General features: G+C 37.7%; 1 protein-coding gene and 1 long non-coding RNA gene across 2 annotated transcripts; one reads left to right on the plus strand and one right to left on the minus strand.

The window, feature by feature from the left end:
• Window positions 1–164: 164 nt before the first annotated feature.
• Window positions 165–24,071, minus strand: ankrd24 (ankyrin repeat domain 24). Its single transcript, XM_067396192.1, has 23 exons — window positions 24,031–24,071; window positions 23,662–23,721; window positions 17,320–17,450; window positions 17,111–17,199; window positions 16,965–17,029; window positions 16,814–16,871; window positions 16,641–16,711; window positions 16,427–16,533; window positions 13,641–13,816; window positions 13,141–13,163; window positions 12,337–12,420; window positions 11,421–11,549; window positions 10,004–10,123; window positions 9,595–9,745; window positions 9,315–9,478; window positions 8,103–8,269; window positions 6,710–7,413; window positions 6,287–6,624; window positions 5,708–5,941; window positions 5,420–5,596; window positions 3,672–3,827; window positions 805–870; window positions 165–717 (listed from the first exon to the last, which is right to left on the minus strand). Exons 2-23 carry the CDS (start codon window positions 23,695–23,697, stop codon window positions 646–648), a joined length of 3,318 nt encoding a protein of 1,105 aa, XP_067252293.1. The 5' UTR covers window positions 23,698–23,721; window positions 24,031–24,071; the 3' UTR covers window positions 165–645.
• On the plus strand, window positions 11,899–24,582 carry LOC137027763 (uncharacterized). The gene is made up of 3 exons (XR_010896084.1): window positions 11,899–12,225; window positions 13,502–13,613; window positions 24,067–24,582. It is a non-coding gene; the product is annotated as an uncharacterized lncRNA (long non-coding RNA).
• Window positions 24,583–24,804: the final 222 nt, after the last annotated feature.

The raw sequence follows: 24,804 nt of genomic DNA on the forward strand, positions 1-24,804 counted from the left end.
AATAAAAGTATTCAAAAAAATATTTTTGAATGGTAGAAGTAAATCACCATCCACTTTCATTTTTAGAAAAGAGCAGCTTGGACATTGTGCAAAGCATCTCCTTTTGTTTTTAACAAGAACAATTATACTGGTTTGAATGACGAAATAATGATCAAATTATTGATTAATATTATGTGAAATATTGCTCTGATAAAAAAAAAAGGAAAAGAAACCTGTTTTAACAGACGTGCTCAGAGGTGAAAACATAAATAACAGGCACGCCTGAAACTGACAGATTGCCTGTGGTTTGCTACACAACGTTTTAACACCACGGAAATTCAATATAACGTTCTATTGCCCACACATGAACATATGACGTGTGGCATTGTAAGAGGCCTGCAATGAAAGTGTCAACCGCAGAGTTGCAAAGAAAGACGAGCAGCGTTTCTCAGTGTTTATTGAAACGTGGTACAAAATGATCAGTGTTCTCCCTCATAAATCATCACATACAGGAAATATAATAATCTCTGTCATGTTCCAAAACTATATCTTCTCATTCACAGTTTCAGTGCCTCTCTGTGACGGCGCACAGTGCTGATATGCTTCGGCTCAAGGGTATGTATAGCATTCACCTGATATCTGTGTATTGCTGTCAGTTAAAAAGCATTAATTTTGACCTTTTTGTGTCATACGGAGGATTTGGAGCAAAAGCGCCTGAACTTCTTCATCCATCTGACCCTGTTAAGTCAAAAACAGTTGCATAGGTTAGAGTAATATAAGACAAAGATGTTTCTGTAGAAGTAAGGTTGGGTTTATGGGTCTCACCTGTACAGCAGCTAATAGATGAGAACGATATATTGAAATGACAGCCTTGTGTTTGCGCTCCCAGTCCTGAGCAAAAGAAGAAAGCAAAGACTGAGAATTTGAAGAGTTTACTCTCCATATTTTGCCCTTTTACAAAGTCTTGATTAGATTTTCATGCTTGAATGTTCAAAAAAACACATTATTTTTCATTGTTGCAGCACCTCTCTTCCCAGTCTGTCAGTAATGCTCTATTTAGTTCCAGTCTCTATGAAGCCCCTCGCTCTGGAAAGTGCAATGTACTCTGATTGGTTGGCTGGACCAGTGTGCTGTGATTGGTCAAACGCTTTGAGCTTCTTTTGGAAATGTCCAATCTTTTGGAAACCCCTTTCCATAATCGCAATTTTCAACACACTACTAACACAACTCAACCATATGCTTTGGGCGGGAATTATTTAAATGAGGAATATTGTTTGTTACGTGTTCGTTCCCGGAAGACAATTCAAGGTGCCCAAGAATGCTTTTTCACAAGATGTAATATAAGTCTAAGGTGTCCCCTGAAGGTGTCTGTGAAGTTTCAGCTCAAAATACCCCATAGATTTTTTTTTTATTAATTTTTTTAACTGCCTATTTTGGGGCATCATTAACTATGCACTGATTTTTTCAGTGCGCCGCCCCTTTAATTCGCGTGCTCCCTGCCACACGAGCTCTCGATTATATTACAGCACATTTACAGAGTTCACACAGCTAATATAACCCTCAAATGGATCTTTACAAAGTGTTCGCCATGCATACTGTATGCATGCTTCGAATTATGTGAGTAAAGTATTTATTTTGATGTTTATATTTGATTCTGAATGAGTTTTATAGTGCTCCGTGGCTAACGGCTAATGCTACACTGTTGGAGAGATTTTATAAAGAATGAAGTTGTGTTTATAGCTTGACGTGGTCATACTCAATTCTAGTCAGAATATGAGTCTGATACTGCTCCATTGGGCTTTGATTATGGGGGCGTATTTCAACCGATCCAGGAAAGACCTCAATTGGATAGACCTACAACCAATCAGAGCTACAGAGTAAGTGACGTATGTTGAGCGACGCATAGTTGTCAACAGAACTCTTTTTAGCGACCATCAGGGCCAGCTGATTAATCAAACTTTTGCAGAATCCCGTAGGAAGGACGGCAAAGACATCTTTCCCATTGACAAATGCCTTGATCGCGCTCCTCTGTTCCTCTTTTAAAATTAATGCGCTGTCGATATCTTCTATAACGGACACGATGGCGGAATCTACACATCTCAGTTCTTCAACAGCCATCATTGTTGTAAACGAATTGACCTTTTGCAAAGACTCGTCCCCCTTAGTTACTGTTGCTTTGTCCGACAAGCCGTGGCGCTGTCACGCCACACAGAGTGGAAAATACATCGCGGAGCAAAGAAGAAACGGACAACACATCGACAGACGAGACAGAGCAGGTTACTTATGATATTAAACAAAGTCCCAGCTTTCAAACAGTGTAGTTATTAAAAAAATTCAAACAATAAAAAACGTTTTGTGGCTCTTTAATGTGTTGTGACCATGATCGTGACAGATTGCTGTAGCGCCTCAGCTCAAGAGGCTCGTGAACCGATCATCTCTTCCTACTAGTCCATTTATAGCATCAAATAAACATGAATGAACATGAGAATGAATGTTGTTTCAAACGTGGAAAGACGTCAATATGCACAAGTTTAACTCCACCGATGTTAATAACTCCTGACTGCTTTATTGGACAAAATGGCGGATGCGGCGTTCTGAAGGTTAGATCGCTTGTCAATTAAACTCCCCAAGCGCTCTTTGATGACGTGGGTGGTTACGTAACCGCAGATAGCCTGTCCATCATCGATTAAAGCCCGCCCTGGCAATTTGATTGACTCGGCCTTCTGGGAGCCGAGCATAATTACTCCACAATGGATCGAGTCCAGACCGAACTTCCCGTCCAAAAAATGTTGTGGGCGGGGTTCGGGCTGGCACCCAGGCTATTGTGTTTATGAATTAAACAGACTGCAAGTGTTTAAAAATGAAAATAGTGACGGCTCTTGTCTCCGTGAATACAGTAAGAAACGATGGTAACTTTAACCACATTTAACAGTACATTAGCAACATGCTAACAAAACATTTAGAAAGACAGTTTACAAATATCACTAAAAATATCATGTAATCATGGATCATGTCAGTTATTATTGCTCCATCTGCCATTTTTCGCTATTGTCCTTGCTTGCTTACCTACTCTGATTCACCTGTGCACATCCAGACGTTTTGCCCTTGTCTAATGCCTTTCATAATGTTGGGAACATGGCCTGGCATATGCAAATATTGGGGGCGTACATATTAATGATCCCGAATGTTACGTAACAGTCTGTGTTATGTTGAGATCCGCGTGTTTTCCGGAAGTCTTTTAAACAAATGAGATTTACATAAGAAAGAGAAAGCAATGGAGTTTGAAACTCAATGTATGTCTTTTCCATGTACTGAACTCTTGTTATTCAACTATGCCGAGGTAAATTCACATTTTGAATCTAGGGCACCTTTCAAGACTAGAATCGAAGCATTGCAGGGAGTTCAGAAACAGTGAGCACTGATATAGAGAATAACTCCCTTTGGAGTGGACCAACACCAACAGATGTAGACAGGGGTAACACACTGATCGGACAAAACCCGATGAAGTGTCTGCTGCTGTTGGTTGAGTCTGTCGGTGCAGTGTGAAGTGGCCTTTATAATGGAAAAAGAACTGTTTTAAGAACTGTTTACTGAAAGTTTCTTTGGGTTCTTCTATGGCTTGGAACCTTTATTTTTAGAGTGTATTTATCAATATGACTGATAAGGGAAGGATCACGTAATGTTTGCAGTACCTGGAGTTGTTGTGTTAGTGTGGTTACACGGTTCTGCAGTGCCAGCTGTTGTCCAGGTATTCCTGAGGATGGTGGAGATGAAGAACGTCCCAACGGGGGAGTCAAAGCCCCCAGAGCCTCCTTCAGACGAAACACTTCCTTAGACAGCTCTGTGATCTGCAGGGAGATGTTAAGAAAGAGGAAAAAGAAAGAATCAAATCTCCATATCATGGTTTTTGCATCTGGACAAACATGGATGCGTTGTGCATCTGGATCAGGGTTAGTAATTAATAAGGTGTCAGGGCAAAAGATGTCACTGCAAGTTAGCTATTGGCACAAAAATATAAATTTCCCCTTTCCTTATTTATATAACACATATTTGATTTGTTATATATTTTTAATATTTATATACAGTCAGTACCTGCCTTCAAATGTGAATCTTTCTGCATTTGTAAAGGCCTGTTCATAAGAACAATAACCATATTAGCTTCCACACCAACCCACGATAACGTTCTGTTTATTTTAAGCATGCGCTGCAGTTATGTCGCCTGCCGCTTTAAATGTTTGAGCTCTTTAAAGTCAGGTTGATTCTGATCGGCTTTCAGTGTTTATATCATTCATAAGCTGGAAAAAAATCATTCTGAAAGGGATTCAAACAATATTGTTCCTCTGCTGCATTACTGTGATGGCTGTGTTGTGGACCTATTCTCATAGAATTAAAATGATTATTATAACTGTATACAGTTATAATTATTGTCCTTTGTGTAAACAGGCTTTTTGGTTGCGAATAGTGTCAATATAGTCAATGAATCTTACAATAACCTGTTCGAAACACTGATTCATGACTCATTTGCTCAATTAATTTGTTCAAACACACTAATTCATTCAGGAATTAAACTCTTTACAAGTGAGTCATTGAATCATTTACTTAACCGATTCATTCAATACCAAGGATTTATTCAGTGTGTGTGTGTGTGTGTGTGTGTTGCTTGTTTGGTAACTACTTTCATTGATAGAGCAAAACCATACAATGCCAGTATTGTGTCTAAAATGTAAATTACTCAATATTAACTTATTATTTATTTAACTGTTACTGTTTATAAAAGCTATTTAACACTCACAATCATGTCGTTGGTCTGGTCTAAAGTGGTCTTTAGGCGCAATTTGCTTTTTTTTTTTGCAGAATCATGGGAAATGTAGTCTTTCACCAGGAATTCAAATGTTGACCAGGATTATTAAAAAAAATAAAAATTGAAATAATGTGAAAAAGCATATCATCAATCAACCTTGTAGCTCACAACAGGTCTGTCTTTAAAGGGTTAGTTCACCCAAAAATGAAAATTCTGTCATTAATTATGTGAGCCGGAGTAAACACGGAAACGCTGGACATAAACAACGCATGAGAATGACGCAGAAGAAAAGAAATTGTTGAATAAAGTCATTATTTTTGTTTTGTTTTTGCGCATAATTCTTGTCGCTTCATAACATTAAGGTTGAAGTCACGTCAGCGGTTATAACAATGTCTTTAGTACGTTTCTGGAACTTGCAAGTGGTGGTTAAATTGTTGTCTATTGAGGAGTCAGAGAGCTCTCAGATTTCATAAAAAATATCTTAATTTGTGTTCCGAAGATGAAAGACGTCCTTGGTAGGTGTGGAACGACATGAGTGGTGAGTAATTAATGACATTTTTGGGTGAACTAACCCTTCAATGGTATATAAAATGTCGTTAAAAAATCTATTCCCTTATGGAGACTTTTTCTCCCCCACACCTTGCGGTCTTTCTCCTTGACGAGCCCCTGCGAATCCTGGATGTCCTGATGCAGCTGTTGGATGTGGGTGGACTCAGCCTGAAGATCCGCCAGCTGCTTTTTAACCGTCTCCAGCTGAGATTCAGCCACCTGACGCTCGCTCTTATTAAATAAAGCATCCCGCTGCACCTGGAACACCTGCGCAGGGAGACTTTTTTTTAAATAAAATTTGGCTCAATTTTAAGATACGTTCAAATAGGTGGAGTGGAAACTGTCATAAACAACATCAAGGACAACATAAATACACACCTCAGTGCAGGTCTTCTCATGCTTGCGTGCTAGATCAGCCAACTGGGCTGTCAGTGTGTTGATCTCAGCCTGTAGGGAGAGTCTTTGGGCCTCGTGGTCTTCTTTGGACACCAGTCCCTGTTCTAAAGCTTTCTGTGATCGCAGCTCTTTCAATTCTGTCTCTCTCTCGCTCAGAGACTCCTGCGCCGCTGTTGCACTCTGCCGACTCTCCTCTAGAGAGCGCTCTAGCTCTGCCTGAAGTGAGGAAGAATCAAGCTAAGTGTGCCATAGTACAGTCTTAAAAATAAATGTTACAAAAGGGGGGATTCGCAGTAATGCCATAGAAGAACCATTTTGGGTTCCCCAAAGAAACTTAATTTATGACTTACTGAATTCAAAAAACTGTATTAATTTTGATATATTTTGCAGGGATAGACATTTTCATTTTAGTAGCTTTGAGGAATCTACTTTACTTTAGTGAATCAACTCTTACAGATGAGTATTTTGTGAATCATTTAAAGTGCATCAATCAAAAGAGCCGATTCCAAAGAACAAATCATTTGTTGACAATGCAACATTTTATCATCTTGAATAACTCACCTTGACTTTATCATGTTCTTCCTTACTAACTGAGTCTTTTTGCAGAGCCTGCAGCTTGGATTCCAGTCTGGTGAGTTCGGTTTGAGCATGCTCATGCAGCGCCCTCTCTGCTTGCAGCTCTTTCTCGGTTTGAGCTAGCTGCTGGGCTACAGCGGACAGCGCCTCCTGGTGTTTCACAAGTGGTATTGCATCTCTCAGATGTAGTGCATCCTGAGCCCGGCTCTCTCTCTCAGCACACAGGCTGTCCAGAGCTTGTGCTGCCTCTTGCCTCGCAACTTCCAGCTCCTCCTGTATCGCCTCCAAGGTCCTTCCACCCGGCGACAGATGCAGGGAGTGCTCTGATTGGTAAAAAAAAATTATATTTAAAGTCTGGAATCAAATGGTTAGTTCAGAAAGTCTCGGAGGGACAACAGGTGCACTCACCAGAAGCAATGGAAACCTCTGAGCTTTCAGACGGGTCCTCGTCGTCCTCATTTTCGTCTATGTGGGATGGGGGTCGGAGCCTTTCCAGCTCCAGCAAGGCCTGGTTGAGTCGTGTAGCCACTTCGGCTCGTTCTTGAGCTAGCTGGTTAATCTGAAGACCCAAAGTGACCTGAACCTCCTCAAACCGACCTCGAGGGACGCTCTCCTTCAGCTCACTCTCAAGTTCTTTCACCCGTGCCTGCAACCCGTTCACCGGCGCTCCCTCGCCCTCCTCACTCCCTGCCGTTTTGCTTCGCTCCAGGGATTTTTCCAACTCTTCCACCTGCTTTTTGAGACTTACAACTGTGTCGTTCTCCTGCTCTCCCTTTTTCCTTTTCTCTCTATCCTGCAGATCTGCCTCAAGTTCCTTTACCCTCTCGTTCAGCTGTTGGATGGTGTCATTGTCACCTTCGCTAAGCCCCTCCCCATCTTTCTTTTTGCTGGCTAACTCCACCTCCAGCTCCTGCACCCTCGCTCTCAGCTGCTGGGTTTCCAAATTTGCCCCTTTCTCGGGGGCCTGAGAACCCCCTTCAGGCTTCTCTCCTGCGTCCTCCACGGAGTAGACCCCCAGACGCATCTGTTCTTTGAGTTCCTCTAACTCGGCCTGGGCTTGCACCAGCTGTTCCTCCAGCACTTTTTGATGTTTCTGCTCTTTCTCCTCAGATCTGAGAAGGAAAGCACACATTTTAATTACTTGACAGGATTCATATGAGCATGAGTGATGGATATTAGTAAGTGATAGTTGCACTATCTACCAACTACCATTTTCTCAAATACAAACTTTTTTTTTGTTGTTAATTTTTGAATAAATATTGTGTAAAATAAGTGTTTGCTTAAATTCAGCAATTTTGTCTTTAAATTCATCTTGTTTGTCATTATTAAATCGGCCACCCTGCTCTCTAGATATTACGATCCACCTTTTTTTTGCAATGTGGAAGTGAGCCGTTTTCTTTACATTTGCAAGACTTCCCGTTTATTTGTCGCTATAGGGAAATAATAATCAGAAGAAAAAAGCGTTGTAAACAGTAAAACTATTTGCGCTACAAACCACTGAGTATATACGGAACCCCGGACATGACATGCATGTGCGGGGCTCCGTAAGTTTATTATTATGATAATGAATTTAAAATCATATGATACCAAATTAAAACAGCTCAAGCACCATGACAGACTATTTTTGGACAGGTAAAATAACTGGAAGAGAATGACACCGAAAGCCTTGCACATTCAAGTTACAAAAATAAGGTGGATAACATCCAGTTTAGAAACAAGGAACATCTTAATGACACTGCAACTAAGCAATCCTCTAAAAATAACATCTCCCAGATGAAAATGAACACATTGAACACATTACCCAGTATCCTCTGCAATGCTTGAGGCTTCAGTCGAAGCCTGGGCTCTGGAGTACTTCTCCTGTAGTTCCTCAAACTCTTTCCTCAGAGATTCATACTGAGCCGTAGGAACAAAATCTGGACCCGAGCTCTGCATATCCGTGTCATCCTTCTCAAACATCTCCAGCATCTGCAGACAACAACAAAATGGACATTTTTTTATAGATTTTTTTTCGCCTCTGAATACTGTAATAATATATTTACTTGTTTTCTCTTTAAAGTCAGCTCATGTAGTTGCCGTATGTTGCCTCAGCCATTACCCTCATAGAGTTTTTTGATCTGTTTGTTTAACCCTGGACTTCAGTGAAATACAACCCAGTTTTTGAGAACTCTAGCAAACATTAGTTCATGTCAAACATGCAGTTATAAGTGTTAAATTTGCTACAAAATAAATTCAACTAAGCTCATTTGCATAAGAAAACCTGAGCTTGCCACATGTTCCCCAAACAGTTCCCAAAAGGGCTTTGTAAGTTGAATGCCATATTAGCGCTTAGCATTACATGCCATGCTATTTTTATCAGAACAGGCTACAGTCCCACACTGATCTGATTAGTGCTATTATAATGTCAGCTGTGTCTTTATCTTTAGACCATGAAACATATGATTAAATTGGGAAGTATGTGTCAAAGTCTAATGCCATCTCTATTTGGTTTGATCTGAATATCAAGAAATCTGTCTAAAGTTTGATTTCTTATTTTAGATTTTTTTTGCATTGTGACCTTTTTTGTTACAATTAAACACATTTCCCACTCAGTTCTCAATACTGCAGTGCCATAAAATAATGACATATATATATATGCTTTTCAATGTGCATTACTATAATATGCAGTTCACCATATTATGTTATATGTTAAATATGTTTAACAATATGTTAAAATGTGCTGATCTATAGTAAATATATGACCTATTTATACAGCATCAGGTTGAAATTAGTACATGTGTTTTCCTTTAAATCTCTAAATCTAGCTGTGATGCTTTAAGAAGCAGGTCAGATGCAGTATGTGGTTTGTGCATATATGTCTGTTTTTATCTTGCCCATCTGAACAAGGCTGCTAAAAAACAGACAATGAGGTCAGCATTCTATATATGTGTGTGTGTGTGTGTGTGTGTGTGTGCATGCCTGCGATTTTAGTGCTTTTGTCTGCATGTACGTGTTTAAAGGAGAGAGGTTCCACCTGCACTTTGAGGACCAGTTCGGCATTCTGGGATGTCAGTTCCTCCACTTTTCTACGAAGCTGCTCCACCATGGCAGGATTCCCCTGAGAGGCGCTCTCATCCCGGTCAGCCGGCGAATCAGCATCTAGTCCTCGTGATCGCCTAGACAGCAACTTCTCTGCTCCTGATGACATACATATAAGAATGTTCATTAATGTCGACTGATTACAGGATGTGACCCCTATCAGGGTCTTTCCATCCAAACTACAATACTTTTTACAGTAAGTGTTTTTGGCTTACCTGGGAAGTCCAGCATGTCATCTGAGTCTTCCGCATCTTCCGAGTCACACGTGACACCGCTAACCTGGGCCGCTCTCAACTCCTCCAGATCAGCCAGCAGCCGGTCACGCTCTGCCTCAGCCTCGCTCAGACGCTCTCTCAGAGATTTTAGCTGAAGAACAATTTTGATTACTGCTATAAAGTGACAAAATCAAATTGAAACTGTATTCAAATCTAGGTTGCAAAAATTGCAAACATCATATAAAATGAATGTTTTGATTTATTGGGGGGGACTCCTGAGGTTGACACTCAGCATTTTCTGAAAGGTAAAGCATCAACTTTAAATGAAATGTGACATTTCAAGGGTTTCAAATCTCATTTTGTTCCCCCTGTCAGTGTCAATAAGTTTATATTTAAAGAAGTGCAGTACCTCCTCCAGGGCAGTGGTGGCGCTACTCTGCTGCTGCTCCAGAACCTTAATTTTCTGCAGCAGGCGACCTCTCTCCAGCCTGAGCTTACGGATCTCTTCAAAGACCTCCTCATCCTCGGTCTGACACACAAACACACAATGCAATTCATTTTGAGGAATATTGAATCTGTTTTTGTCTAAGTGAGATGAGTAAATGCTCACATTTAGACTAGAACTACAATAACCATCATGTTCACACAGCGCCTCTGCACTTACTCACGATTTCTCTCAACATAGGGAAAAGATATCAGTTAATAAATGGGAGAACAAAGTAACTTGCCTTACTTATTTGGAAAAGTAACTCAGATACTTTGTTGTAAAAATGATGCATTACTTTACTCATTACCTGAAAAAAGTAATTTGATTACGAAACTCGTTATGTGTTACCCCAACACTGATTGTAATATACTGTTGACTGTGGGTTATGTTGGATCAATCAGGGCTACAATTCATTAAAGGTGCCGTAGAATGTCTTTTTAAAAGATGTAATATAAGTCTAAGGTGTCCCCTGAATGTGTCTGTGAAGTTTCAGCTCAAAATACCCCATAGATTTTTTTTTTTAAATTAATTTTTTTAACTGCCTATTTTGGGGCATAATTAAATATGAGCCAATTTAGGCTGCGGCCCCTTTAAATCTCACGCTCCCCACCAACGGAGCTCACACTTGCCTTTAACAGCATAAACAAAGTTCACACAGCTAATATAACCCTCAAAATTGTTCTTTACAAAGTGTTCGTCATGCAGCATGTCTAATCGCGCAAGAATAGTATTTATTTGGATGTTTACATTTGATTCTAGCTCTGTGGCTAAAGCTAACATTACACACTGTTGGAGAGATTTATAAAGAATGAAGTTGTGTTTATGAATTATACAGACTGCAAGTGTTTAAAAATGAAAATAGCGACGACTCTTGTCTCTGTGAATACAGTAAGAAACGATGGTAACTTTAACCACATTTAACAGTACATTAGCAACATGCTAACGAAACATTTAGAAAGACAATTTACAAATATCACTAAAAATATCATGTAATCATGGATCATGTCAGTTATTATTGCTCCATCTGCCATTTTTGGCTATTGTTCTTCCTTGCTTACCTAGTCTGATGATGCAAATATTGGGGGCGTACATATGAATGATCCCGACTGTTACGTAACAGTCGGTGTTATGTTGAGATTCGCCTGTTCTTCGGAGGTCTTTTAAACAAATGAGATTTATATAAGAAGGAGGAAACAATGTAGTTGGAAACTCAATGTATGTCTTTTCCATGTACTGAACTCTTGTTATTTAACTATGCCAAGATAAATTCAATTTTTAATTCTAGGGCACTTTTAAAAGCATACTTTTTTCTTTTTTTTTTACATTTGTTGCCACTCACAAGGTTCTCAGATTGGGGACGTTGGGTCCTGGGGGCGGGAGAAGGTGGGCCAGGGCTCTGGGATTCAGGTGATTGGGTGGGGACAGGGGGAGGTGGCATACTTGAGGCATCTGAGGAAGGAGGTGGGCCCTGCAGAATTATTAAGCATAAGCCATGCATATTAAGGTGAAAACAGTGGTTGCCATGCAATAACCATGTGTATGATACTAGGGTCCTGTGATTTCTATAATGCAGAAAATGCAGACTGACTCACTGAATCCAGTCATAAAAATGGAATTTACAGTATATTTAAACTAAACTATTAAAACAGAGTCTAGAAAAATTTAAACAGAAAAAAAAAATTAAAATAAAACAGATTTCATTTAAATTTGAGAAGAACAATAGCTTACAAATTGTCAGGAAATCCCTTATATGGAGATGGTTTCAGGCGTGTTTTATGCAAATGATTAACCTTCTAAGGTTATTTATAATATTACAAATTCATTAACATCACAATGAAGTTAAAAACAAATTCATCTGCATACAAACGGGTTATGAATTTTTTTGTTGTTGTTCAAAAGTTCTCGTGTGCACTTAAATATGAATAATCCATGCAATTAATAACTAACAAAACCAAAGTCATGTATTTAAAGGAATAGTTCATGCAAAATGAAAAGTCTCTCATGCTGTTATGGTGTTTATTTCTATTTTTCAAGCTTTACAGTCCCATCACTGTTGGAATAGAGCAGTGTGAACCTTTATTAAAACATTTAATTTTATCTTCCACAGAAGAAGAAAACCCATACAGTTTTGGAACGACATGACGGTAAGTAAATGAAGAGTTTTTGGGTGAACTATCCCTTTAAGAAAACTAATTTTAAAAAAACCTTCCTTTTTCAAGCAGTGTTTCATGGGATCCATGAATCCCATGTTGTACCTGAGCAGGAGATTTAGGAGGAGGAGGGGCTTTCCTCTTGCGGGGTGTGGTTCCGCTAGATGGGGGATTGGGAGGAGGAGGAGCCTGCTGATGTGGGCGGGGTTTGAGGATGCACAGGTTAGAAAGCAAAATAAAGTAGCAGCAGTGTTAGTCAGATTTGAAATATACGCTTCTGTCTTCAAAGTGCTCATGAGTTCTTAAAGGTAAAGTGTGTTCTTTTGTGATGTTAAAGGGAAAGTTGGTCTTTTTTTTCTTGTTTAAATACTTTTTCCTATCCCAGCTATATGAGGTGTGGTCACATTAGCAAAATTTTGCCAGCAAAAAAGTCCATTGTCAAAAGTGTAGTGATCTATGAAGCACAGCTCACACAGAAATCATTCACGAATTTGCTCAACCGATGTAAAACCGCGTGGAAAAGTAATTTGCCCTCAAACAGAATTCATGATTGCATAGATTCCTATTAAAATATCTAGTTTTCAGCCATGAAAATTTACAGAACAATGATAAACATGAACACACCTTAACTCAGAAGTTTAGGCTAGAGTTGTTTTTTGCAATACCATCTGGTGCCACAAGGGGCGCAAAAGTTACACACTTCACCTTTAAATCAAGCTATTCAAAGACCGCAGTTACCCTACTCTCAGTTGAGGTACAAAATTGACTATATTTATGATACGTGTATTTTACAGCAACATAAAGTATCGTTGACCATGCTTGAGGATTTTCTGTGGTTCAGTTATTTGTATGCATGTGATAAAGTGTTTGCAGGGGCAGTTTTTTTAAAATGCCATTAGTAACAATTACCTCCTCACTCGAACCCTCAGCAGCTGGGAATGCACAGGACAGAAATAAGAAACAGACAGCGGTGCAGTGAGACTCACACACACCACTCCAAAAACACACCGTAAACCACATTCAAACACATAACTATAATCTTCCCGTTCCACCACATGCTCACTGTTGCAGTAAAAAAGAGGCAACATGAAAGCAGACAGGCAGCACATTTATCACGCTGTCAGGTGGTACGACCACATGGGCCCTTTATTAACACTGGGATCCATTTCCAACTCAGTCCAACATATGTTTCCAATCGGCCTTTGTAACTCGAGTTAGCAAACTTCTCTCTGTTTTCATCCCTTGATCCAATGTAACATCTGTTTTTCAGTCCCTCCTCTCAGATTACGAGCATATCCAAATGGAGATGGGGCCAAACATCAGAGGCGGTTGGAAGAAGAACCACCAGGCTCCAGATGGCCCCTCTCTCTAAGGAATTAAAGGTGAGGGATAGATGTGTGTGTGGTTACCTGCGGTCACGCCTTCATTCTGCAGAAGCTGGGTTATATTTTGGTTGCCGGTGGTGATGCTGTAGTGGGCGGAGTTGTGCCCCAAGGCGTCGGTTAGGTGTGGGTTAGCTACGCCCTTCAGTAACACCTCTACAGTCTCCATGCTGTCACTCTCGCAGGCCAACATCAATGCTGATCTGACTCAAAAAACATGATGATTGGTTCAGGAAGTATTTTTTTCCATTCATTTCTCCCGTAGGGATTTCAAAAAAGTTTTCGTTAAAGCGTTTTAAACCATGAACCAAGAACAAACTTTTGATTTGAAGCAAAAAAGCATTTGAAAATTTGACAAAAATTTAAAGGTACAAGACTGTGTAATTAACGGCTTTTAGTAATGGGAAGAACTACAATCCCATGAAGCATTGCAACATCATAATAAAATACAAATACTTAAAGGGATAGTTGACCCAAAAATGAAAATTCTGTCATCATTTACTCACCCTCATGTTGTTCTAAACCTGTAGGAGATTCTTTCCAATGCTGAACACAAAAGAAGATATTTTGAAGAAGGTTGGTAACCAGACAGTTGATGGTGGCCACTAGCATAGCAGGAAGAAAAATACAATGGCTACAGTAAACTGTCTGGTTACTGACATTCTTCAAAATATCTTTTTAGTTCAACAGAACAAAGAAATTCATACAGGTTTGGAACAACATATGGGTGAGTAAATGATGACAGAAGTTTAATTTTTGGGTGAACTACCCCTTTAAGTATTTTGAGAGCGTAGGACGACCGACTCAATTACGTCATTTGCAGTGCTTCATGGAAGTGGGCAGAGCTAACGAGAATGGCACATTTTGCTTGTTTTGACTCTCTGATTGGTGGAATTTTCTGTACAGTATCATGGGTAATGTAGTTTTTCACGACAAATTCAACTGTTAAAAAAACAATCTATTAACAACCTCAAATACCAAATACCATCTATTAACAACCTCACAGCTCACAGTAGGTCTGTCTATAAAGGTTAAAAAATATTTTTCCTATGGATAAAAAGCATGGAGTTTGTACTTCTGGAAACTACGGAAGAGGATTAGGGCCATGCAATAATAAAAAAAATAAAACCATTTCGAGATTAAAGTTGTTAAATTTCGAGAAAAAAGTAGTTAAATTTCGAGAAAAAAAGTCAAGATAAAACATTGAGAATAAAGTCATTAAATTATGAGAAAAAAGTCGTTAAATTACGAGAACAAATTCGTTAAATTCCGAATTTGTTCTCATATCTTAACGACTTTTTTCTCGGAATTCAATGACTTTATTCTCATAATTAAATGAGTTTATTCTCAACATTTTATCTCGACTTTTTTCTCAAAATGTAACAACATTTTTCTCATAATTTAACGAACTCGTTCTCCTAATTTAATGACTTTATTCTCAACATTTTATCTCGACTTTTTTCTCAAAATTTAACGTGTTTTTTCTTGTAATTTAACGACTTTATTCTCAACATTTTATTTAGACTTTTTTCTCGAAATGTAATGAGTTTTTTCTCGAAATTTAACAACTTTAATTTCGAGATGGTTTTATTTTTTTATTATTGCTTGGCCCTAATCCTCTTCCGTAGGAACCCGACTGTTGCACTCTATTATAGAAGAAAAGCACATTAATAATTCCTCATATTTTTGTATATTATTGAATACATTATATCCCCTAAGGATATTACATTTGTTTCTATTAAAATAACATGATCATTTCCAAGTTTAGGAAAGGAATAAAAACAACAACAAAAACAAAAAAACATGTTTATTCTATTGATTTTTTTTCTGTAGTTTCATTTTGGTAAATTGTGTCTGTGGGAGAAATTAATAATAAAACAAACATTTGATGGCTTTTCACTGAAGTAAAAGTTATCAAGAGTGTGATGGTTTGATACGCCTATGTCAATTATGTTATAATTCATACATTGTGATTTAAACCTGCGTTATTTTAGTATTATTTATATACTATTACAGCATTTATTTATAGTTTGAATTAGCCTTTATTTTTATCTAATCAGTTTTCGTTTTAGTTTAAGCTTTGGTAATTTTCTTATTTTATTTCTATTTAGCTTTATTTGATTTTAATTTATATTCCACAATGTTTCAATCTAATTTTCTTTTTAAGTTTTTCATCTAATATTTATATTTTATTTTAGCTTATTTCACGCTAAACAAACAAACAAACAAAAAAACAGTAGTTTTAGTTTTAGTTAATAATAACAATTCTGATTGAATCCATGCAGTATTTTGTCTTTTTTTAAAGGGATAGTTCACTCAAAAATGTTATCAAAAACTTCTGTCATCATTTACTTCCCCATTGACTAGTAGTCAGGAACTCACCGCGCCTTTAAATAAGTCCAAATGAGGTGCGTAGACAAAAATATCCAAATAATGAATCATTTCAAAAGAGTCCGCACACTCCACCAAAGAAGAAATACATCAAATGCGAGACAAAAAACAAAATTTAACTGAAAAAAAAAAAAAAAGCAAACAAGCAAACAAGCAAAGAGCAAACGTTTCAGTCACATGTGACCTTTATGACCTTTGTCAATTTCAAACTTTCTAAATTCTGTTTTTTGTCTCGCATTTGATGTTTTTCTTCTTGGGTGGAGTGTGCAGACTCTTTTGAAATGCATCTTCTTTTATGTTTAGCAGAAGAAACAAATTCATGCAGGTTCAGAACAACTTGAGGGTGAATAAATGATTTTTATTTTCATTTTTGGGTGAACTATCCCTTTAAAGACCCTTCGAATTTTATACCAGCATATCACCTGCCCTGGTTATCCTGTATGTTAGGATTGGCTCCTCGTTCCAAAAGGAAGGCACACAGCTCGACTCTGCTCATCTGGGCCCCTAGGATCAATGGAGTTGACCCATCCTAAGAGAAAACAGTAAATATACTGTAATCAATATTTGGTGGAGACTTCAATGGATACATGCATACTTATAAAAAGTATATCTAGAATGTCACTTCTTTGAACTTACTCCATCTTGAGCATCAAGATTGGCTTTAAAGTCCCACAGAATCTCAGTGCAGGACAAGCAGCCACTTACAGCTGCATAAAAACAAATATGTAATGAATCAAAACCAGCTTATTGTTACATACAAATAGTATGTTCGGTATAATGTTTATATATTTGAGGAGCGTTATTATTACCAGCATGGTGAAGGGAAGTCCTCCCAAAACTGTCCGTGGAGTCGACAGGCATCCTCTCCTACAGGATGAACATTACAACTGTACTTCCACATCAACTTCAAATCAATATTGGCTCTATTTTCTTCTATGGGACTATGTTCAAGAATCCTACCTGAAGAAGTCTCTTTAGACAATCTGGCTGTCCATTCTTAGCAGCAAGATGAAGAGCATTAAAACCTACAGAGAGAAATGGACAGATCTGATTGAAATCTATCAAAACTTCCTTTAGTAAAACTAGCCGATTCGACTAAATCTTACCTGTGCCGTCTGTTACACTGATTTCCACCCCATGAGAGAGGATGACGTCTAGACAGTCCAACCGACCTCGAGATGCGCAAAGATGGAACCTGTGAAATGAACAATGTTTTTGATTGGAAGTTTTTACAATTTTCACAAGAATATGTCACTTAAGAAAGGCCAGTGTATGGTTTAACATCTGACTGAGTTGAAATCAAAAGTCCACTCACGCTGATTTGCCCTCCGTGTCCAATTTGGAGGGGGAGAGACCTTTCTTCACCAGCAGCGCGGCTACTTTTTCTGGATCATTCTGTTCAACAGCTTGCAGCAATCTGTCATCAGTCTTACTCCAGTCCTGACTCTAAAAACACAGAGAAACAAACTCACAAAACACGCAATTATACACATCATTTTTTCTAACTCTAACCACCACCTTATAAAAGTTTACATCATCTTCAATTTACTGGAATTTTTTTTTTTATATTTTACTCGACTTTACAATCTGTGACCAAAATCTACTGTATAACCTTTTTCAAACAAAGTATAATCCCTGAAACTGTCATCTAACTGTTCAAACAGTAAAAAGAATTTTCTTATTTTCTTATATATTGCAAAACTGGAATTAAACGCAGTTTTGGAGGCCACCATTTTGAGATTACATGACCAGATGAATGCTACTCTCTTTTTAAACGAATCAGGGCAGACTGTGAGAGAAACCTTTCTCCCTCTATTGTATAGTTGACCAACACAATATTAGATAGATTAAACATAAACTGTTCTTTCCTGTAGGCCAGGCCTATATGATTAACATATGATGCTTCCTCTTCAGACTGCTTTACTCTGGCATGTCACATGACCAGTGTGTAATCGTAACCTTTGCGGTTAAAAAAAATGGTGTTTTTTCATGTCGCGATATTATCGCAAATGCGATTAATTGTTCAGCCCTAATTTTAATTACCTTTAATATTTACTGAGCCTCGAACATGAAATTTCACGTTTTGGTTTTTAAGAATATTTTACTTAATTGGAATGGTAAAAAACTTGGTAAAGGTTTTGACACTTGCTATGTGAACACACACACACACAAAATCATGGACATGATTTGAAAATGTTAAAGGTGCCATAGAACATCTTTTTAAAAAGATGTAATATAAGTCTAAGGTGTCCCCTGAATGTGTCTGTGAAGTTTCAGCTCAAAATACCCCATAGATTTTTTTTTTATTAATTTTTTTTAACTGCCTATTTTGGGGCATAATTAAACATGAGCCGATTTAGGCTGCGGCCCCTTTAAATGCTCACGATCCCTGCCCATGGAGCTCACGCTTGCTTTTAACAACATAAACAAAGTTCACACCGCTAATATAACCCTCAAAATGGATCTTTACAAAGTGTTCGTCATGCAGCATGTCTAATCGCGTAAGTATGGTATTTATTTGGATGTTTACATTTGATTCTGAATGAGTTTGAGGCTGTGCTCCATGGGTAAAGCTAACATTACACACTGTTGGAGAGATTTATAAAGAATGAAGTTGTGTTTGTGCATTATACAGACTGCAAGTGTTTAAAAATGAATATAGTGACGGCTCTCTTGTCTCTGTGAATACAGTAAGAAACAATGGTAACTTTAACCACATTTAACAGTACATTAGCAACATGCTAACGAAACATTTAGAAAGATAATTTACAAATATCACTAAAAATATCATGATATCATTGATCATGTCAGTTATTATTGCTCCATCTTCCATTTTTCGCTATTGTTCTTGCTTGCTTAGCTAGTCTGATGATTCAGCTGTGCACATCCAGACGTCCTGCCCTTGTCTAATGCCTTGAACATGGGCTGGCATATGCAAATATTGGGGTCATACATATTAATGATCCCGATTGTTACGTAACAGTCAGTGTTATGCTGAGATTCGCCTGTTCGTCGGAGGTCTTTTAAACAAATGAGATTTATATAAGAAGGAGGAAACAATGGTGTTTGAGACTCACTGTATGTCATTTCCATGTACTGAACTCTTGTTATTTAACTATGCCAAGATAAATTCAATTTTTAATTCTACGGCACCTTTAAATGGCCCTAAAAAAAAACAGTCACACTTGTATGTGTTCGCGGTCAAAATGACTGCATTGGAAACGAATGGGAGATGAATTCCATCTAGTGGAAATGTTTGGTACTGCGCCCAAACAAAATCTTACTGAAAGCTCTTTTTTTTTTAGATATCAACCTCAAATTTGGGGCACAACTTTTTCCTTCACAGTTTTAGAGTAAACCATGTTTTGGAAAATATATATTTCATATAAAACTTAATAGTATTTTTGTGCATTTTTCCTAATAATAAACTATAACTTTTTTTAGTTCCAATTTTTAAAAACATTTTTCACTTCAGCAATGTGCCAAGAGTCTTCTTTAAAAAGAGACCAAACTTAAGTCTTAATTTACGGATTTACGACAGTTTAATTTAAAAAAAACATTATCGAACTAAAATATAGTATATGGAAATACAAAAATACGTAATTTTTGACTCAAACGTTTGACTCATTAGTTACATCACGACCACATTGTACAAATTTGTTCCTTTGTTGTAGTTAAATCGTGTCCACATTATACAAATTTGTCCCCTCGTTTTAATTAAATTGTAATCATGTTGTACCAATTTCGTTCAATTCCTTTGTTTTAGTTAAATCATGACCATATTGTACTAATTTGTTCTCTCATTTTCATCCAATCAAAACAGTACAACATGATCAGTTTAACTAAAAACAACATATTTATAAGTCGTAGAAACAAATTCTTAATTCAAGGCCACAATATCTTGTTTACAAAATTGTGCTTCTCAAGTTCATTTATCTTGTTTTAAGGATATGCTTACTAAAAAACATAAAAATAACAATTAAGAAAATGTTGCAATGCAGTTCTGTTTCCATGAGTATACCCTCACGAGCAGGGGCTGTACGTACCGTAATCACGCCGTAACACATGCAGAAGCGTTTCATTGGGCTAAAGACGACATGAGGATCCATAGAGATCAGAGGACGTATGAAACCTCTGCTTCTTTCCACAAACCATCCACACACATGCTCTCAACAAGGACACTATATGTCCATAAAAAAGTTCAAATGAGCTGAACCTGAACACGACCACTCCTCATTCAAGCTATCATAAAAGAGCCAAGGTTAAGACCGTATATCTAATCTGTCGGTAACAACACGAAGGCCTAAATGCCACGTAATATTGTATATCCAATTGCTGAAATCTGTCCTGCAAATACAGCTTCGTCGAGTGCAACTCTTGCTATGCTGTCCTGTTCTGCTGTCTGCGGAGATATACGACACACACTGCAGTCACTGCCTGGCACGCACACACCTCTCTGTCCCAGTGTCCTTCTTTTTTATTCTATATACAGTTCTGTCTAACTTCTCTCCAATACCATTTATTTAACCGTTCACAGTGTTCCCTACATCTTACGTCTCGGCTAATCTTTCTTTGGTCCCAAAGCTACTGTATTAGCATCAGGGGGTGAAAACTCAGCAAACACAACAGAGAAATACACAGTCAGCAATCAGACTAAATGGAGGTATAAAAATAAACAGTTTGGGTTCTGCAACCCCTCCCAGTGTCTAGTGCACAGTAGTGTATCACTTTCATAGTCACTTCCTGTGATGATGTATGCTGCATAATAACAGTTTTGTGTTTTTTAGTCAGTGTCTGTTAGCTTTGAGCTCATTTATATGCTAACGTACTCCTAAAAGTTCCCAAAACTAGCAAAAGCAGGCACCTTTCTCTTTATAAATATTGATGAGTCATCTTTTTCATGGAAAGGTGTAGCAATATTTTTGTCCAATCAAATGATCTCTAGAATGATGTAGACTTTTCTCTTGACTTCCCTTTTAGAGAAGTCATTTTTGCGATGACTTTTAACCAACTGGTCCAGGTGGTTAAAAGTCTCCAGTACATGAAAGTCAATATGAAATAGTGTTCACAATCCATTTTACTTCTGTAATGTGACGAGTTTTGAGTTGTAGGCCAGGATTTTAACCATCAGGATTGGATGACTAGATCAGGAAATTTTTTTCTCATTAAAAACATGCATATTTTCACCATCAATTTACATTATCGTAATGCAGAAAAGCTTAGCTTATTATCATTTACTGTTGTTTTTTTGTTTTTGTTAATTTAAGTAAACTGAAATAAAATTAAATGTAAATATAAAAAACTTAACTGAGAAATGTTGCCTTGGAATCTAACTAATAAGTTGAAGTAGAAGTACTAATATTACTAAAACTGATATAAAAAAATAGATTAAACTTAAATAAAAAATATATTAAAAACAAAAACTATAAAATAAATACAAATATTCTACAAAACAAACTAAAATTTAAAACTGTATGAAAACTGAAAATATAAAAAAAATAATATTTAATTACAAAAAATATTCACATTTATAAAAAAATATAAATAAATTTAACTATTATAATAGTATGAAAACTTCACTGTTATCATTACTGTTACATGAAAAACAATATAATACATTTAAATGTATTTTTATTTTATATTTATATATTATTTTAATATATATAGATAAGTTTAATATATACACAAATGTATATTTATTTTATATATAAATATATATCAGCATAAATTAAATTATTAATAGTTTACATTAGTAAATGGTACTGTATTAGTATGTTTTGCATTACATTATCTCTTCTGAGAATAACGGAAACTATGAAAAAAATCTGGCTTAATTTTTTATCTGATTAGGCATAACAATATGACCACTGACAGAAGAAGGGATTTGAGCAAGTTTGACAAGGGCCAAATTGTGATGGCTAGACGACCGGGTCAGAGCATCTCCAAAACTGCAGCTCTTGTGGGGTGTTCCCGGTCTGCAGTGGTCAGTATCTATCAAAAGTGTTCCAAGGAAGGAACAGTGGTGGAGCGGCGACAGGGTCATGGACAGACAAGGCTCAGTGATGCACGTGGGGAGGGAAAGCAGGCCTGTGAGGTCCGATCCAACAGATGAGCTACTGTAGCTCGAAAAGCTCAAGAAGTTAATGCTGGTTCTGATAGAAAGATGTCAGAATACACAGTGCATTACAGTTTGTTGCGAATGGGGCTGCATAGCTGAGACCAGTCAGGGTGCCCATGCTGACCCCTGTCCACCGCTGAAAGCACCAACAGTGGACATGTGAGCATCAGAACTGGACCACGGAGCAATGGAAGAAGATGGCCTGGTCTGATGAATCACATTTTCTTTTACATCACGTGGATGGCCGGGTGCGTCGCTTACCTGGGGAACACATGGCACCATGATGCACTATGGGAAGATGGGAAGACGGCAAGCCGCCGGAGGCGGTGTGATGCTTTGGGCAATGTTCTACTGGGAAACCTTGGATTCTGCCATCCACGTGGATCTTACTTTGACACGTACCACCTATCTAAGCATTGTTACAGACCATGTACACCCCTTCATAGGAACAGTATTCTCTGGTGGCTGTGTCCTCTTTCAGCAGGATAATGTGCCCTGACACAAAGCAAAAATGGTTCAGGAAGGGTTTAAGGAGCACAACAACAAGTTTGAGGTGTTGACCTGGCCTCCAAATTCCCCAGATCTCAATCCAATCGAGCATCTGTGGGATGTGCTGAACAAACAAGTCCGATCCATGGAGGCCCCACCTCACAACTTACAGGACTTAAAGGATCTGCTGCTAACATCTTGGTGCAGATACCACAGCACATCTTCAGGGGTCTAGTGGAGTCCATGCCTCCACGGTTCAGGGCTGTTTTGGCAGCAAAAGAGGGACCAACACAATATTAGAAAGGTGGTCCCAATGTTATGCCTGATCGGTGTATATACATATAACTGTCTATAAGTATAGGCCTATATATTATATTTGAGTAAAAGTGTTTTGTAAGAGCAACCCATTCAGAGGAATAAAACTTTTCTAATATGTCCATCACTGACTTTATGACCCCAGCAGCAGCAGGGAAAGTTTCACTGTGGACATCTGACCCAGACATGAGGCTTGAATGAAAGATAATATAAAAACACACAGAAAACAAGCAGCTCACTTTCTCTCCCCTACAGTGGGTCATCTATCTGTTCATCCCAACACAACCTCAAATCTGATACACACCACCTCAGCAGGGGGAAAACACACACCGAATATATTAAGTATGTTGTCTTCACGCAGTAGGATTACATCCAATAACACAATGTTTTATGAATATTAAAGAAGATGAAGAGCCATAAAAGCTTCCAGTGCTAAACGAACCCTCAAAACAATGAAGAGCGCAGTATATACTGAGTCTGTCAGTGTGTGTGAATGAATGTGTTTCAATAATTGAACACTATAGAGGTCTCTGGTTACAGGTGCTGTCTGTAGGCTTCTGCGGGTAAAACACATTTGCAGATACAAACTCAAAGCAACAAGTAACCAAGATACTCAAGAGATCTAACAGCGTAGGTACTACGAAACATTATATAAAACAGTTTTGCAGGCATAATGGATTAATAGTCAAACACAAGAAAGAAATCTAGCATACTTAGTATGTGACGGGTTCTTACCTCTGTCTTCTTGAACTTTGCTTTCAGTGTTTTCATCTTGTTCTAAAGTATGTTCATGAGCTGTAATGGACAAAGCAACACATTTAATTAGGAAATTAAAATACAGTCTACTGTTTTTACACACACACGTGCTTCTGAAAAGTATTATATAATGTGAAGAAAAACAATAATAATTTCTGTAATTAATATGTTCAGCAAATCTAACATTGAATCACTAGCAACTTTGTGTCGTAGTTTATTTTGTATCATTATTTATTTCGAATAATCGTTCTTGCTCTAACCACATGTTTTAAGTAGACTCAAGTCTAGGAAGCATATGAATAGGGAAGCAGGCAGTAAATAAAGCAAGATAAATGCATAATGACTTACATTCAGTTTCTGATGTTATTCTTTTGCTTTCTTCAGGTCTGCTGCTGTATGAGATGTCCTGTGGTGGGATGCCCTGACGTCATTTGCAGAATACACGCCTGTTGGACTTGGGCACGAAACCCAACCAATCAGCGACGAGGGGCGGGCGGTAGAGACTTGATTGACAGTTCCGCGCACCGCATGTTTCAAACTTCAGGTGTCATGTGCTATTCAACGATACGGGTCTCTTTTTTTATATATAGGGCCTAGAGCAGTGTTAAATAATAAAATATCTTCAAATAAGAGTAACATAAAGAAAATGTGAAGTATATATAGGCTCGATATATAAAATAAAATGTTAAATAAAGTTTAAAATCCTAATAGCCAATCAGTGCTTCTGTAGAAGGCACGTATTGCACTGCATTCACAGGAAATACTAATTTGAAGCAAATATGATTATTTTCTTTAGCTGGTTAGCCTTATGTTTTATTTTTCAACTCAATTATTATATTATCGATTCGTTAATTTAAAAGTAGCTATAACACACTGTAATTATGTTAGTAGTGTAAGATGTATGTGTTAAAAAATAAACATTTTCAATGGCTGAGGAGAGTGGGCACGTGGACATAAATGGCGATTCAGATGAGCCAATACATATGAATGACCGCTTGGGGGCGATAAATACTAAATGAAAATGTTCATATGGACTCTTGCATTTTTACAATGCAAAATTAGGCCTATAAGACGTTTATGTACAATATATTTTATATTATAATATAAATATATATTAAAATG

Source organism: Chanodichthys erythropterus, chromosome 10 (assembly GCF_024489055.1).
Source record: "Chanodichthys erythropterus isolate Z2021 chromosome 10, ASM2448905v1, whole genome shotgun sequence".
NCBI lineage: Eukaryota > Metazoa > Chordata > Actinopteri > Cypriniformes > Xenocyprididae > Chanodichthys > Chanodichthys erythropterus.

What these genes read in the sequence shown, in the direction of transcription:
- ankrd24 (XM_067396192.1), bottom strand. Translation starts at nt 23,697, where the DNA reads ATGAAAACACTGAAAGCAAAGTTCAAGAAGACAGAG. An exon ending in ATGAGAAGACCTGCACTGAG is followed by an intron (nt 5,597 to 5,707) that starts GTGTGTATTTAT and finishes CTCCCTGCGCAG; the next exon opens with GTGTTCCAGGTGCAGCGGGA. An exon ending in TCAAGGAGAAAGACCGCAAG is followed by an intron (nt 3,828 to 5,419) that starts GTGTGGGGGAGA and finishes ATCTCCCTGCAG; the next exon opens with ATCACAGAGCTGTCTAAGGA.